Raw genomic sequence first — 13,944 nt, 5'->3', positions numbered from 1 at the left:
CTCTCTACTGACTAACAGAATCAGAAGAAATGTTATGAACATTTTGCTAAAACTAACTGAAATGGCGCAAACTGTCCAGGCGTTGATTTTATCGTAGGCCTACTTTAATTAAAGAAGTGGGAAACCCCCCCCCCCGCAGGCTACGGCCCTGTTTACATTCCTTTCGACATTATTCAATTTAAAGAGCTGTGGCGTGATGATATGGACCGCCTTATCACCTCTATTTACGATTTCGCAATTTTAGAACGCTGAACATCCAAACACAGAGTAATTGATATGCGATACAACGTGGCAAAATTACGTTTTTAAAATGTTATAATTTATATTGCGTAAGAAGAAATAATCCAGTAACTGAAATGTTGTTCTCAGAGTCGAGAGAGTTACCGTTTTAGTGGATTATTTCTTTGTGATTCGATGGCTGTATAAGGTTCCGTATCTGGACGTAAACATTTCCATGTAAATTATCCCTTTCTGAGACAGCTTGATTCATGAGGATGTTATGCTTATATCCATTTCCCGACTTTAACATAACTGCAAATGCATCCTTCTTGTGTATAGACTGCACGTTTTATGAAACATGATCTTGGTCGTTATGTAAAGATGGAACTTGTTATCACATGATGATCATTATGTTTATATCCATGTAACTAAACTACTATACAGCATGCAGCTGCATCAACTTGTAATTCAAGCAAGTTTGTATTTCCCATAACGTTTGACCCTTTAGGCGTTCTATAAAGAAGAACTTCGATCTGACAATTACATTGTTTTATTACGTCATATGCCAATTTTTATGTTTTTTAATTATAGATACAGCGGCGTAACGCCTATGGGCTCGGACGGGGCAAACCCAGGGGCCCCCGACCAAAGGGGCCCCCGCTGCAATGATGTACATAACTTAGAAGAGGGGTACCTTTTTTTTCTTTTTTTTTGAAACGGCACGTTTTCGTTGGAAAAGAAACTATAAACGAGACAATGGACATATTTTTCAAATTCTGTGCGTGAATACGTTCGTCATAAATCATATGCCCCTGCAACTGCATAACTATACAGCACTGCGCATCAGTTTACTGAGCTCAACGACCTCACAAGCGAGCTGGGGTCTAACACTGTGGCTGAATCAACGGCGCCGAAAAAGAAACTGACACTGAAGAAACTCTGTGCTACAAGATGGTCAAAAGGATAGGCTAAGCTCAGTAAGGACAGTGAAGAACCGGTACGCAGACTTATTGTTTGTCTTGAAGAAATTGAGTACGAAGAGAGCCGCCGATATTGCGAAAGAGTGGCAAGAGGCAGCAAGCCTTCTGCTGAAAATGAAGTCGTTCGAATTTGTGGTTATGCTCTTGGTATGGTGGAAGGTACTCACCGCAATTCAAATTGCATCATCTGACTTGCAGTCACTAAAATGAGTAACTTGAGTAAGTCAGCCAAGGAACTGGAACGTGCCCTGAGCACAATTGGAGCAATGAGGAACCAGTGGATTACCATCAAAATGGAAGCAGTGAAGTTCACGTTGAAAGTTTGTGTCCCTGTCAGTTTTGTCATCAAGCGAGTGGGACGCGTTCCTCGTTTCTTTGACGAATTCGCTTCGGACACCAGGCCACAGGACCGGAGGAGAGATTCACAGCCGAAACGTTCTATCGAGTGATTGACACCACTACCATCTAATTGAAAGAACGCTTCAGAGGCCAGCAGTTAGTTGCTGATACCTTCAACTTCGTTCTCTCCAAGAATCTTCTGTCTCTTGACATTATTGGGGTCCGTAAGACTGTCAGAGTGTTTGCAGATAAATACAAAGGAGACATATGCACAGACGGCGTGGATGTAACAGACTACACAACTGACCTTGTTAATGAGATTGAGTCGGAAGTTCCGTTGGTGATATGGTGATAACTTGAGAGACATGTCACAAGTTTCTGAAGTTTCTGCAGCTTCTGAATGACTGTGACCTTAGTACCTACTCAAAGCTGTTATCGGCTGTGGTCCAATTTATTACACTTCCAGTCACAAGGGCGACCGCAGAAAGATCATTTTCCAAGTTGCAGCTAATCAAGACTTACCTACGTTCAACCATTTCTCAAGATCGGCTGGATTCGCTGGTTATCCTTTCCATCGAGAGCGAGGAGGCATGGTTACTTGATATAGATGGACTAATCGATATGTTTACTGACAAGAAGGCCAGGCTCAGTAAATTCATGCTCTAGCCTTTCCAAGTTCTCGGGAAGTTGGATACCATTTGTCCACAGGAGTTACGCCACGGGTGGAAATATACACGTTTATGTTAATTGGACATTGGTCATTTGGTCTTATTGTCCTTTCAATCTCTTAATATATTTTAGCTTTGCAAGATATTTTTTTCATTTTCCCAGTATGACAGACAAGGCGGACCAGGCGCCTTTGGGACTTCGCGCTCCGCGCTCGTGATGTGCGCTGCGCGCACATCGGTTGATACTCCGCAGCAGCCAGGGGGCCCTTCCATTACTGGACCCAGGGGCCCCCAGAATCATCGTTACGCCGCTGCCTCGATAATATGGAAGGTACCCCAAGATAGCGCTCGATTAGTGGAAGCTTGTAAGTTGTAATATATATTTGTGATGTTCAAGCTCCATGTTTATTATTGAACATATCTACGCCATTTTAGAGGATATGCTGGTCTAACAGTTCGTAAAAATTAATGTTAGCCCTTCCACTCCTACTGACAAAGCCAAAGCCTGGCCTCCATCTAGCCTAGGCCGATACGGTGATGGTAGTCTGTGTAGAGATACTAGTTCAGCGAGCAGCTACGCACAAGAGTAACGGTAACGGATAGTGCATTTCCAGTACTAAAAAACAGGCTGAATTACCATAGCATCCGTAGCGTTAAGTTGACACTTGCCTAGTGTTTATAATAAGGAAGTGTACTCTTTCAGTTCCTTATCCTACAAGTAGAAACAATCAATCAAATGTCAACGGTTTGTGGCTAGGAGTAGCCTAAGGCCTAGCAGTACTGCTAGTAGGCTATACCAGGTTCAGCTGGTTGGAGCACATGCTTTCTTAATGTATGACACACAGTATTTACATGTAAGAGAAAAGACAAGATTCAATGTTAGTCTAAATTATAGTGGAAATACTGGAATTTCAGCCTCACTTTACATGGAGCTATGACTTCAGAAATGCCATACAATTGACACTGCACTCTTTATTAATGTTTTGACTATTATGGATTTAAGAAAGCGATTTCCTTAGGTTTTTGTAAGGAACGCTTTGAAAGTTTTGTTGGAGTATCTTTATTCATCAGTAATCAATTACTGGTTTACCACATATAACAGTACAGTAATACCTGGCAATCCAGCTTTGCTAAACTGCTACAGTATGCTATCTCTGCTCACTACGTTACTTAAATACTGGCAAATAAGTTAACAGTAATAATAAGTAACACATTTAATTGAGCCAGACTGCATTAAATACTGTGGTAAACCTTGACACCAAACATTGCTGATACTATTAGTTGGCAGACTTAACTCAGCAATCTCCTTGCTTTAAGCCAGTTTTGTCTTAATTGTACATTGACTGAAAGATTGATTAATATTTTACTTCTAGATGTGCCCGGCTCTAAGAATGGAAGACAGGGAAAGGGATTCAAAACTTGAGCAATGTGTAAACTGCACTTTAAGATGTGTCTAAGCTCTAAGAATGAGAGAAAGGGGTTCGGATAATGGTTTCAAAGAAATTAATGTGTCTATACTGCACTATCGACATATTGGCATGGCTGGCTTTATTGATGGTAGTACTTACCATCAGCTTACACCGATATATCTTTATCAGAATTAGAAGAGTGTTTTTAGTAAGATGAGTAGGGTATAGGATCATAATGTCCCATAAGGTATGCTTTAGGCCACTGGTGGGATGACTATAGATATGTACCTGTATCTTTATGAGAAGAAGAAGAGTGTTTTTAGTATATATGTGTAGGGTATAGGATCATAATGGCTCACAAGTATGGAACGCGAAAACGGAAAACTTATTTCGTTGCTAAATTAAACGTAAGTTTAGACAACGACCTAAGTTTAGAAAACGGAATTGCAGACATCAACGTGAGTTTGAGCAACAGCATGGTAAAAAAGCTGCAACAACTTTAGTTTAGACAACAACAAACTTGTTTAAGACAACGAAATCAGTTTGTCATATTCGTGTCCTCGCGTAAAAAGGGCAAACTGACTTCGTTGTCTAAACTTATTGTGATAATAGAAATTAATGGATATGCCCATCCCTTACATATGAAGTGATAACTATCATTTCCAGTAGGTTTCAACTGGTTACCTCATGAGCTGACCTAGGTCAATGAGGGGATGGGCATTTTTGGGGTCCACTGGCAGGGGTACCCCACAGATATAAATTATTGGATATGCCCACCCCTTACATATGAAGTGATAACTATCATTTCAAGTAGGTTTCAACTGGTTACCTCATGATCTGACCTAGGTCAATGAGGGGATAGGCATTTTGGGGGTCCACTGGCAGGGGTACCCCACCAATAAGAATTACTGGAAATGCCCATCCCTTGTATCTGAAGTCCTAACCATCATTTCCAATAGGTTTCAAGTGGTTACCTCATGAGCTGTCCTAGGTTATCCGTGAGGGGTCAATTATTGATAACTTGCGAAGCTACCCCACCACCAATAATCACTGGCGATGGCCATTTGTTGCTCTTGTGGCCATACCTGACACACTGTACTTACTTTGATGTGGTTACCAATGAAAGCTGATCTAGTTTAGTTTTTAGGTGAATTCAAAATTGCTCTCCCAGCCACACCCAAAACAGCAGGTTTGCCAGTCGTCTGGTTTCATATACAGGAATGCACTGTGAACATTGTGATGTACAAGGCAATTGGTTACCTTCCCAGCTAATCAAACCTTCTGGGCTCCCGGTCCATGATGTTGTTGCCATCGGCGCTGTTCAACAAGTTATCAAACAAATGGATACGCATTCATCTATAAAAACGTCTTGAGTTCTTTCTGGAAAGTTGACACATGCTGGATTGATTTCAGATGTAAGGGGAGATTGTTTCAGAGCTGTGGAGCTGATCTAGCAAAGCAACGTTCCCCATAGGTGGAAGTGCGAACAGTATGAACAGATATCATATGTTATACGCTTGAACGAAGCACCCTGCTAGGTCTGTATTCTTGGAGAAGCTCTTGTATGTAAACTGGGGCTAAACCATTCCTCGCTTTGAACACAAGGACAATAATTTTATGATTCATTCTGTGCGCAATTCTAAGCTAGTGAAGATCTTTAAGAATTGGTGTGATATGTTGATATATTTTTTACTTTTGTTACAAGTCTAGCAGCACAGTTCTGAACACGTTGAAGCTTATTAAGAGAATGTTTAGGTAATCCAATGAGGAGAGCATTGCAATAGTCAAGATGTGACAGAACACACGACTGCACCAAAATGGCAGTTGTTTTGAAGTTAATAAACTTTCGAATCATTTAAATGTTCCTGATGTTGTGGAATGCTCTCTGGCATACTTTAGCAATATGGATGTCAGCACTTAAAAACGAATCAAACACAAACTCCCGAGTTGCGAGCTTGCTGACTTGGTTTGATCACACATTCTCCGATCTCAAACGATGGAATGTACAACTTGGCTTGAGTTGATGTTGAACAGATGACCAACAGTTCTGTCTTCTCACTATTCAGTTTTAGAAAATGTAAAGTCATCCATGATTTGATATCATTGACGCATATCTTTATTAAACTGAAAGTGTTCTCAATTGAGGTGGAATCTTGTGGTTTGAAAGAAGATACAGCTGTGTATCATCCGCATAAAGATGGTATGAAAGGTTGTGCGCTCGAGCAATATCTCCAAGAGGTGAAGTATAAATGGTAAACAACACTGGTCCCAGGACAGAGCGTTGGGGAACTCCATATTGCAGGTGAACTTTTTGTGATTTACTATCATTAATATTTACAGACTGAAACCGTAAAGATAAATAATATTGTAGCCAAGCAAGTGCATCTCCTGCAATGCCGAATCAAAATCGAAGGATTCTTAAGAGTGTCGGTTGGCCGATAGGGTGAAACGCTCAAATATTTTGAGTCAAGACGTAACTTATCAAACACGTCTCTAGAACAAAGTCATCAAAATGTAATTAAAATTTAATGTAAACAAATGAAAATTAAGAACTTAAAATAATTAGAACCAGTCTGTCTGCTTCAAGTCCTATTGCATTATGATGTCAGTAGCAGCATTTAAGGAGATATTGTACGTAAATCGCATGATCACAGCATTTCTGAATTAACTGTTACCGACTAAAAAAATGTTAGTCCTAAACTTTTATATTTTTGTTTGTCGGTGAAGTATAGTGAGCGTTCATGTTATATTATTCGTGCGCTGATGGGGATCAGTCAATACATCAAACAGAATATGCCGTAAAATTAATTATAATAAATTAAAAATGATTAAAATCATGGTTTGAATGGACAAAACATAAATCCGTAAGAACAATAACACGTTTAAAAGAATACTATCATATTAAAATGAACAGTATTGAAACAATCGAAAAAGTTATTAAATTTTCAGTTACAGAATATACATTTGTCATTTTGAATCATTTGATATGACGTAACATCCATGTCATCATATTGTCTTTATGTTCAGAACGATAATACATTGGAACAGAAATAAATGTAGAAATGCTGAAATAGAACAAACATATCCCAGATATTAATTGATATCACATCTAAGTTATTCTAGTTCGATTTTAATAACATAATGGCATTGTAGATAATCGATGAATGTCATTTAGTCTTATCATTGACACAGTTACGGTGGCTCTAATCTTGATAGATTCAAGACATTAGTGAAAGAAGGAACGAAGAAACCACAGCAAAGTTGAACCGTGCACTCCTAGTTACCGAGTGAATGTGGATACAGTATGTACATATTTTAAGTAAAGCATTCCAAACACGTCTGCTTAAGAAATAGTTTAGAAGCATTAACATAATTAGAAGTTTAATTAATATCATAAATAGTAAAGTGTTTGTCGGGAGGGGGGGGCAGGAGGTATGGAATGGGGATGAATCATAACATTACATACAATTGGACCAATGAAGGATTTGATTCCCTGCTCACGAGGAGTACATAAAGGCCGAGAGTAGGTCACCGGCAATACCTGGCCGACAAACTAACCATCACGCAATTAGCGAATACTTTGTTAAATATTGTGGAAAAATAAATTGATAAAAATCACTGCACATTAATTCCATTAAACAAATAAGCGTTCCCGTGGTGGTGCAAATGTCTAAAACAACATTTACTTGGTCATCAATGTGTTGCGTTAGTCATCTAACCCATTTAACACCCCACCATCTACGTCCCTCTACATACACAAAAAGAGTAAAATAGGGAGTGAACTCTCCTTTTACCTCTCCCAATAGTTGACATCTAAGAGAAAAATAGGCTCCTATACTGATGAAGTAGTGTTTAATGGATGACATTATGAGAAGCTTGGTTGCCCCTTAGCAATTTGAATTTGGCTTAAAGAGCAAACGAATTTAAAGTGACAAAAGAAAGTATATGTGGACAGTACTGTTACTAATCAAACGTAAGAACTTACTTGTTGTACCCTTTACAATTCTAAGTAGCCTATACGAAAATGCAGGATATCGAATCTTGAATTGTAGTTCTCAAAGCTAAGCCCTTAACAGGATGGAGAAGGAATCCACTAGACATCCCATCCCCTTCTCCGAAAAAGAGAGGAAACGCTAGCAATAAATTTAAATTGTGTATGCCTACATGTGGTTGAACCAACCTAAAGGATGGGTACTATATCTTAATTTATAGTGGACGAGTTTCTCGTTTTTCATAATGACCTATTGTTTCTAACATGTGCTTCTCTGTTTGGGTTTTGTTAACATTTCATCGAGCTAAATTCAAAAGACATACGTAGTAAAGTCGTGTATTGTTTCTTCAACTTTGTAATCAGTGACGTCACCATACTATTTCAGTAGTTGGCGAAGATGAGATCTCTGACTTTCAAAAGAAGATAGAAAGAAGATAGGTTGAGCTCATTACAGACATTAGCACATTTACATCAGATTCAGAAATGGTCATAGGATAAAATTTAGGTCCCCATCACCCAACCCTCTGGTCCCCCGAACGACATCAATGTGACTAACAAAACAGATTACATTGGAAACTTACAGAGCACAAAACTGAGTAGTTTAATATGTAACATATTTTGTTATGCAGTAGACCACTAAATTTCCATCTAGGTTGTATTTCCATAACAATACGATTGACTGTACTATATATATATATTCAAAAATATATTCAAATTCGGTAACAGTTATGTCAGTTCCTCAATGCAACACAAACCTCAACGGGATGAGAATATAATGTCTCTTTTAGATCCGTTAACAATTTAATTTCTGCCATCTTTTTGATAAGACAGTAAATAACGTCAGAGTCCTGCTGCTAATTGGCGACGCCAGAGGAACATGCATTTTGCATTGAGCTGTAACTAGAAAGATAAATGATATATATTAGGTAATATTGTTAAGCAAAATACTTATAAGTAAAACAACGGGGTATTGATACCTAGCCAACTCGATCCCAGGCCCGTCCCCGGAAAAGTGCCAGCAATACCATGAGCTAAAACTTTATTAAACCCACCAGCTTAACAAAACACCGCGACACGGGAAACAAGCAAACGACTGGTATAACGTTGCCTTTGTTGTCCTCGTAGGTAGGTCTACCCATGAATTGCACATTCACATAATTCTAAACTACAACGGGAGAATTCATTTGCTCTGTAAGTATACTCTACTCTCCTACTTGTTGGTTTATGCAAACGAAAATATTTGTGACACAAGACGAATTTTTAGGAAACAGCATTGGAACAAGATAATGCTCTTTAACATGTTTGTGTTTAGCAAACAGTATTGTGACCCGCTGACCTTGGAATCTCTTCTGTCTGTTAATTCATGAGTCTGTATTTATTTTTTCTTGCAGCCCCCAACTCACTTTATTTAAAAATACCAGTTAAATAATAAAGTCACATATGCCAAAGAGCTGCTCAGAATTGACTCTCTTCTTTTTCACAGATTATATTATATTCTGTGTGTCTTCAAATAGAGTGACGTCACTATATCTCAAATAGTCGGTTTACTTTAAACTTTCAAATTTTATTGACAGTTTTTGTCCGTGTTAGTATTAAACGACTATAATAGTCTCCCTTTTCCTCAACACAAATAATATAATAACCGTTTTACTGATAAGACACATGCGATAACACACGTGGGGTGGGGGCAATAGTGGATGATGGCGGTTTTAGGAATAAACAACAAATATTAAGATTTTACAATAAAATGTAGCAGACATAATGAATGTTAGCAAATGCAATTTTAAATTAAGGTGAAAGAGTATTTATCTGTATTGACTTACAGTTACATTGATTACTCTAGGTTCAACTTGTAATCAGTCTCATTGAATCCCTAAAAAAAGAGGGAAAAATATAAGTAATGAAAATGTAAAAGATTACGCAGAAACAAAGACAATACAGGAGAGTTTAGTTCATCATATGCAGCCATATACGAAGTGTTATCTCAGAGATTATCGATCTAGAATACAACGACATTAGTGTTCACTTCTTTATAAATTTATTGATCCAGTTTATGATGTTAGCAATCATTGCAGGGGATTTTCAACAATTACATCCAATGCATAGGTTAGTACTGAACATGATATACACATGCATGTTAAAAACATGTAACGGTGGTCACTTATGCTATGGTCGTTTATCTTCCATGGAATCGGAAGGAAAAATGTGTGGAGAGTGTCTGACAAGTTTGAACTATTGATAAAAAATAGCAAGACTGAATAGTATATGTCAACAAAAATTGATTACACCTTTCCATGTTGGTGTGCACAGCACAAAGATCTAATTCTCTCTCAATCTATAAAAGTGACTTCTGTGCAAAACAGGATTATTGTACAAGAATCGGTTCACTTTACTCCACACTCCATCCTCTTTGCTGCTGATAGCCATCATATGGCCTATTCAGGGGAGTTCCTTCATATCTTATGACTGAACCAATAAAACCCAATGCACTATCACATGATTGCAATGCAGGGGAATGTTACGTCCTCTCTTAACACTGAACTCATGCACATATATATTACAGTAACTGATGTAAGTCTTCCATATGTTGTACCACAGTAACAACTAGATAGTGCTGGTAAATCTGATAAATTGGTATCATATGCTCTCAGGATTGTAATCCTCTTAAACTAAACTCGACTTGTTGGGATTACACATATCCTCATTTCCTGCTGTAATCCTAATAGCACATGCTACTGATTTATAGCACCATATTAATGTTTTATGAAATATTCAAAAATAAAATTCATGTTCACGGCAAAAAAATATGGTTTATTGTAATTCCTTGCTACCTCATTTTGACTAACATTCGTAAAAGTTGGAATACTATTCAGAAATTGGCTTTCATATTGAAATACAGCGACAGAAAACCATCGTTAGAAACAATAACTGTAACAGGTTGTGATAAACAACAATCAATTAATTCGGTTAGGAACCAGCGTATACCTTCTCGAAAGATTGTGTAAAAATACGAAATTGAATCAGGTTTGGTGTCACGTGATCCAAATTATTTGATAGCTATACATTTATTTTATTTGCTCACTTTTTGCTCTATTGTTTAACTTTAGAATGGACATGAATCCAACGTTCTCCATTAAACAAAAAAAGATGAAAGATGTGGGTATTTTCATTATGATGACTCTATTCTGAAACAACTGAATGAATATGTCATAAAACACGAATTACCTACTGTTCATGTCTCACCATATTGTTAATTTCTCTGTACAGTATCAGTATAGCGATTCTTAATTCAAATGAAATTCAATCCGAACGTTAAAGGGTGAAATTGGCCGATGTTTAAGAAATGTTTTGAACGTTTTGACGGGTTTAATGCTCAATTGCTTCGTTTAACCATTGACATAAACATAGCTATATATCTAGGTTATTAGTTAAGATTGTTCCCTGCATCTCCATGGTTACATCTTATACTTATGTCCAATATGTCTACAGACGTAATTTAGCAAGATGTACTACAACTCTTAAACTATGAGTAACTTCTAAATTGCCGGCGAAGAAACTTGGTGGAACAAAAACGTTCATGAAGAGGGTTGGGTTAATTTACATCTTCATCCAACTTGGGTTACATACTCTAGTTTTAAACAATTTCGTCGGACGAGTCCTCCCTCCCTCCGCCTTGAAACAATGGAACTACGAGCCGCTAGTGTTTTGCCTTTCAGGAGAAATACTTCATCTCGACAACTTATCAGTCACTTGTATAGTGAGTACAAACCCGATTTCTCGTAGTACTATTTCGTATACACAATCAAATTTACAATTATCATCACTACGCCCTAGCTACACGTTTAAGCTACCGTCGTATTTGAAAATATTTTAAACGGGCCCTAGTAAGATAGATAAAACGTGCCTTGAAATCAGCTCTTATGTTCATTCTGGACAAACGTTGACATAATTCATTAATATACGCCTGTAAGAACATTATTTGTTAGATAGATTAATCAGGTTTTCACCACATATAAATTAAACAAAAGTAAGAACGACATGTTAAAGATTAATGTTTTATGAAGTATTCAAAAATATAATTTCATGTTCACGGCCAAAAAATATGGTTTATTGTAATTCCTTGGTACCCATTTTTGACTAACATTCGTAAAAGTTGGAATACTATTCAGAAATTGGCTTTAATATTGAAATACAGCGACTGAAAACGATCGTAAGAAACAATAACTTTAACATGTTGTGATAAACAACAGTCAATTAATTGAGATATGAACCAGCGTATACCTTCTTGAAATCTTACTTGAGGCTTTGAACTGACACACATTTGAATAATATAGCGCTCAATGATTGTTTTTTAACTTTCATGTTGGCAGAGAGCCAACTCTCATACATGCATGCAGGTTTATTTCAAAGCATTTTAGTTTGTTAGCTACCTACACAATTGTTGTCATGTCATTTATATCAAGTGACGCGAATTGGACTTGGAATTGCACCTCCATTTAATTACTCTGTAAGGGATTACGATGTGACGTCATCAATCACACACTAAAACATCAAGTGTTAATTTTGTTTAAAGTTTCCTAAGCTTATATCTCATATAATAACAGTTTGCTTCGAGTTATTAATGTATGCGACAATGGAATGAATATTAAGAAGCTATAACCAAGCGGATACATTAACAACCCAGTCAATCACCTTGCTCCTAGTCTCACCTACATTTACCGACATGGCGGAACAGTTTATATCTTTAATTTCAATAGTTAATATGTTCCTGTCTGACGGGTATGTGATGATGCTTACATGCAAACTGTATTGCATCGTTTACCGAATTTCGGCGAGAAGCTTGGATCCTCTTAAACCATCCTCAACTCCTCCCCGACCACAGAGAATGATTCTAATGATTTTATGTTATCAAAGAATACTGGAGTAGATATTTATGAGCAATTTAAGTATAGCCTTCTAGAGTTAGTCCTTTATGTGTAGAGACAAGTGTAACACTACGGTTACACTGTTGAATCGTCTTCTTACATTTAATAAAGTAAATATATTATGTTTTTCTCATGTGTTAATAAAGGTGACTTTTAGGATTTTTTCGTTGGTCAGTTCCTTTAAACTGTCAATAACCTGTGAAAATTCTTTGTTTCGCAAAGAGCTGAATGATCAAAAGATTTACTATAAGAAATTATAAAATTACTTTTTTCATACTGTATTAACTAGCAACGAATTATGATCTGTACATCAGCATAGTGTAATGAAATACTCATAATCATTACTACGAGATATAAACTTGTAAATGACTTATCTATAATCCCTGTTCTTTATTTGCCAGTTATAAATCTTTCCTCCCTGATAAGAAACAAGGTATAATACTGTCTGTCTTAGTTCCACAGTAATTAACACATCCTCGTGTGTTATTAAATTACCGTTACTAATAAACATGAATCTAAGTCTCTCTTACCTCTTCTCCTGGTAGATTACCTCCAACGTCACAGGCCTGAAAGGAAGAAAAATTATTATTTTCATTATATTTTGAAATTGTACGGCAGAAAAATATAACAAGTTGAAGACGAAGCAAACCATATTGTTAGAATGATATATCTTCACAAATATGGCAGTAAATTATTCCTGGCAGGTAAAAGCACATCTGCATTGAACACATTAAAGTCAATATATGAGACAGACTCGTCACTGTAATATGCAGAGAGACAAAGACGTCTGATATTCGTCAATTAACACTGATTGACGTCATTAGACACTGAGTGACGTCATAATGATGAACTCTCACTGAGATGATCAGATGGATACCATGGAAACCAGAGGAGATGACGAGTAGGGAAAGGAGGGCAATATTCAAAATACAGGTACATATGTTATGATATTTGAGAAAGATCTTATTTAAAATTCCTACGCTGGTTAAAACTGCAAACAGGTTTCTCATAAATTTAAGCATCTATCCAAGTTATCATAATTCATCAGTCTGCAGGTTGACACGTTTGAGAGCTATTTGGTGGCGATTAAGTTGTCATGTAAACGAGCCCAGCTATATTAATGCTACATCCGTTCAGTTAATATTGTCATCCAACCATTGCTGTAAACGGATCATCCAGCTTCTCCAAAGAAGAGTCTACTATACATTTAGGAAGCTATTAACAAATGCAGAAAGCAATAAACGAGAAAGATTTAGAATCTTTATTCCGTGACGCAGTATCTTGAAACAAATTCAGATTCATGCGCGTGATCTTTTGAACTTTGTGTTCGCATACAGCGTCACAACATACGTAACTGGTTCTTTAGTAACCATGGTATCTAGACAACAGAACGAAGCAGTTGGATAATTGCCA

The 13,944-nt window shown here is 37.2% G+C and overlaps 1 protein-coding gene across 2 annotated transcripts in view; it reads right to left on the bottom strand.

Annotated features, from left to right (window-relative positions):
• Positions 1–226: 226 nt before the first annotated feature.
• The window catches only part of LOC139983142 (uncharacterized), a 78,338-nt gene continuing 64,620 nt past the window's right edge, over positions 227–13,944 (bottom strand). The window contains exons 14-16 of one of the 2 annotated variants that reach the window (XM_071996519.1): positions 13,062–13,097; positions 9,430–9,479; positions 227–8,506 (exon numbers count right to left, since the gene is read on the bottom strand). In XM_071996519.1, the coding sequence (XP_071852620.1) occupies positions 9,441–9,479; positions 13,062–13,097 (75 nt within the window). In that variant the 3' untranslated portion in view covers positions 227–8,506; positions 9,430–9,440. The remainder of the gene's footprint in view (positions 8,507–9,429; positions 9,480–13,061; positions 13,098–13,944) is intronic. The other variant, XM_071996517.1, reaches the window with a different exon arrangement.

The sequence above is a fragment of the Apostichopus japonicus genome, chromosome 16 (assembly GCF_037975245.1).
Source record: "Apostichopus japonicus isolate 1M-3 chromosome 16, ASM3797524v1, whole genome shotgun sequence".
NCBI classification, from domain to species: Eukaryota; Metazoa; Echinodermata; class Holothuroidea; order Aspidochirotida; family Stichopodidae; genus Apostichopus; species Apostichopus japonicus.
Note: the sequence above shows the minus strand (reverse complement) of the source record. Positions and strands in the feature narration are given on the sequence as shown.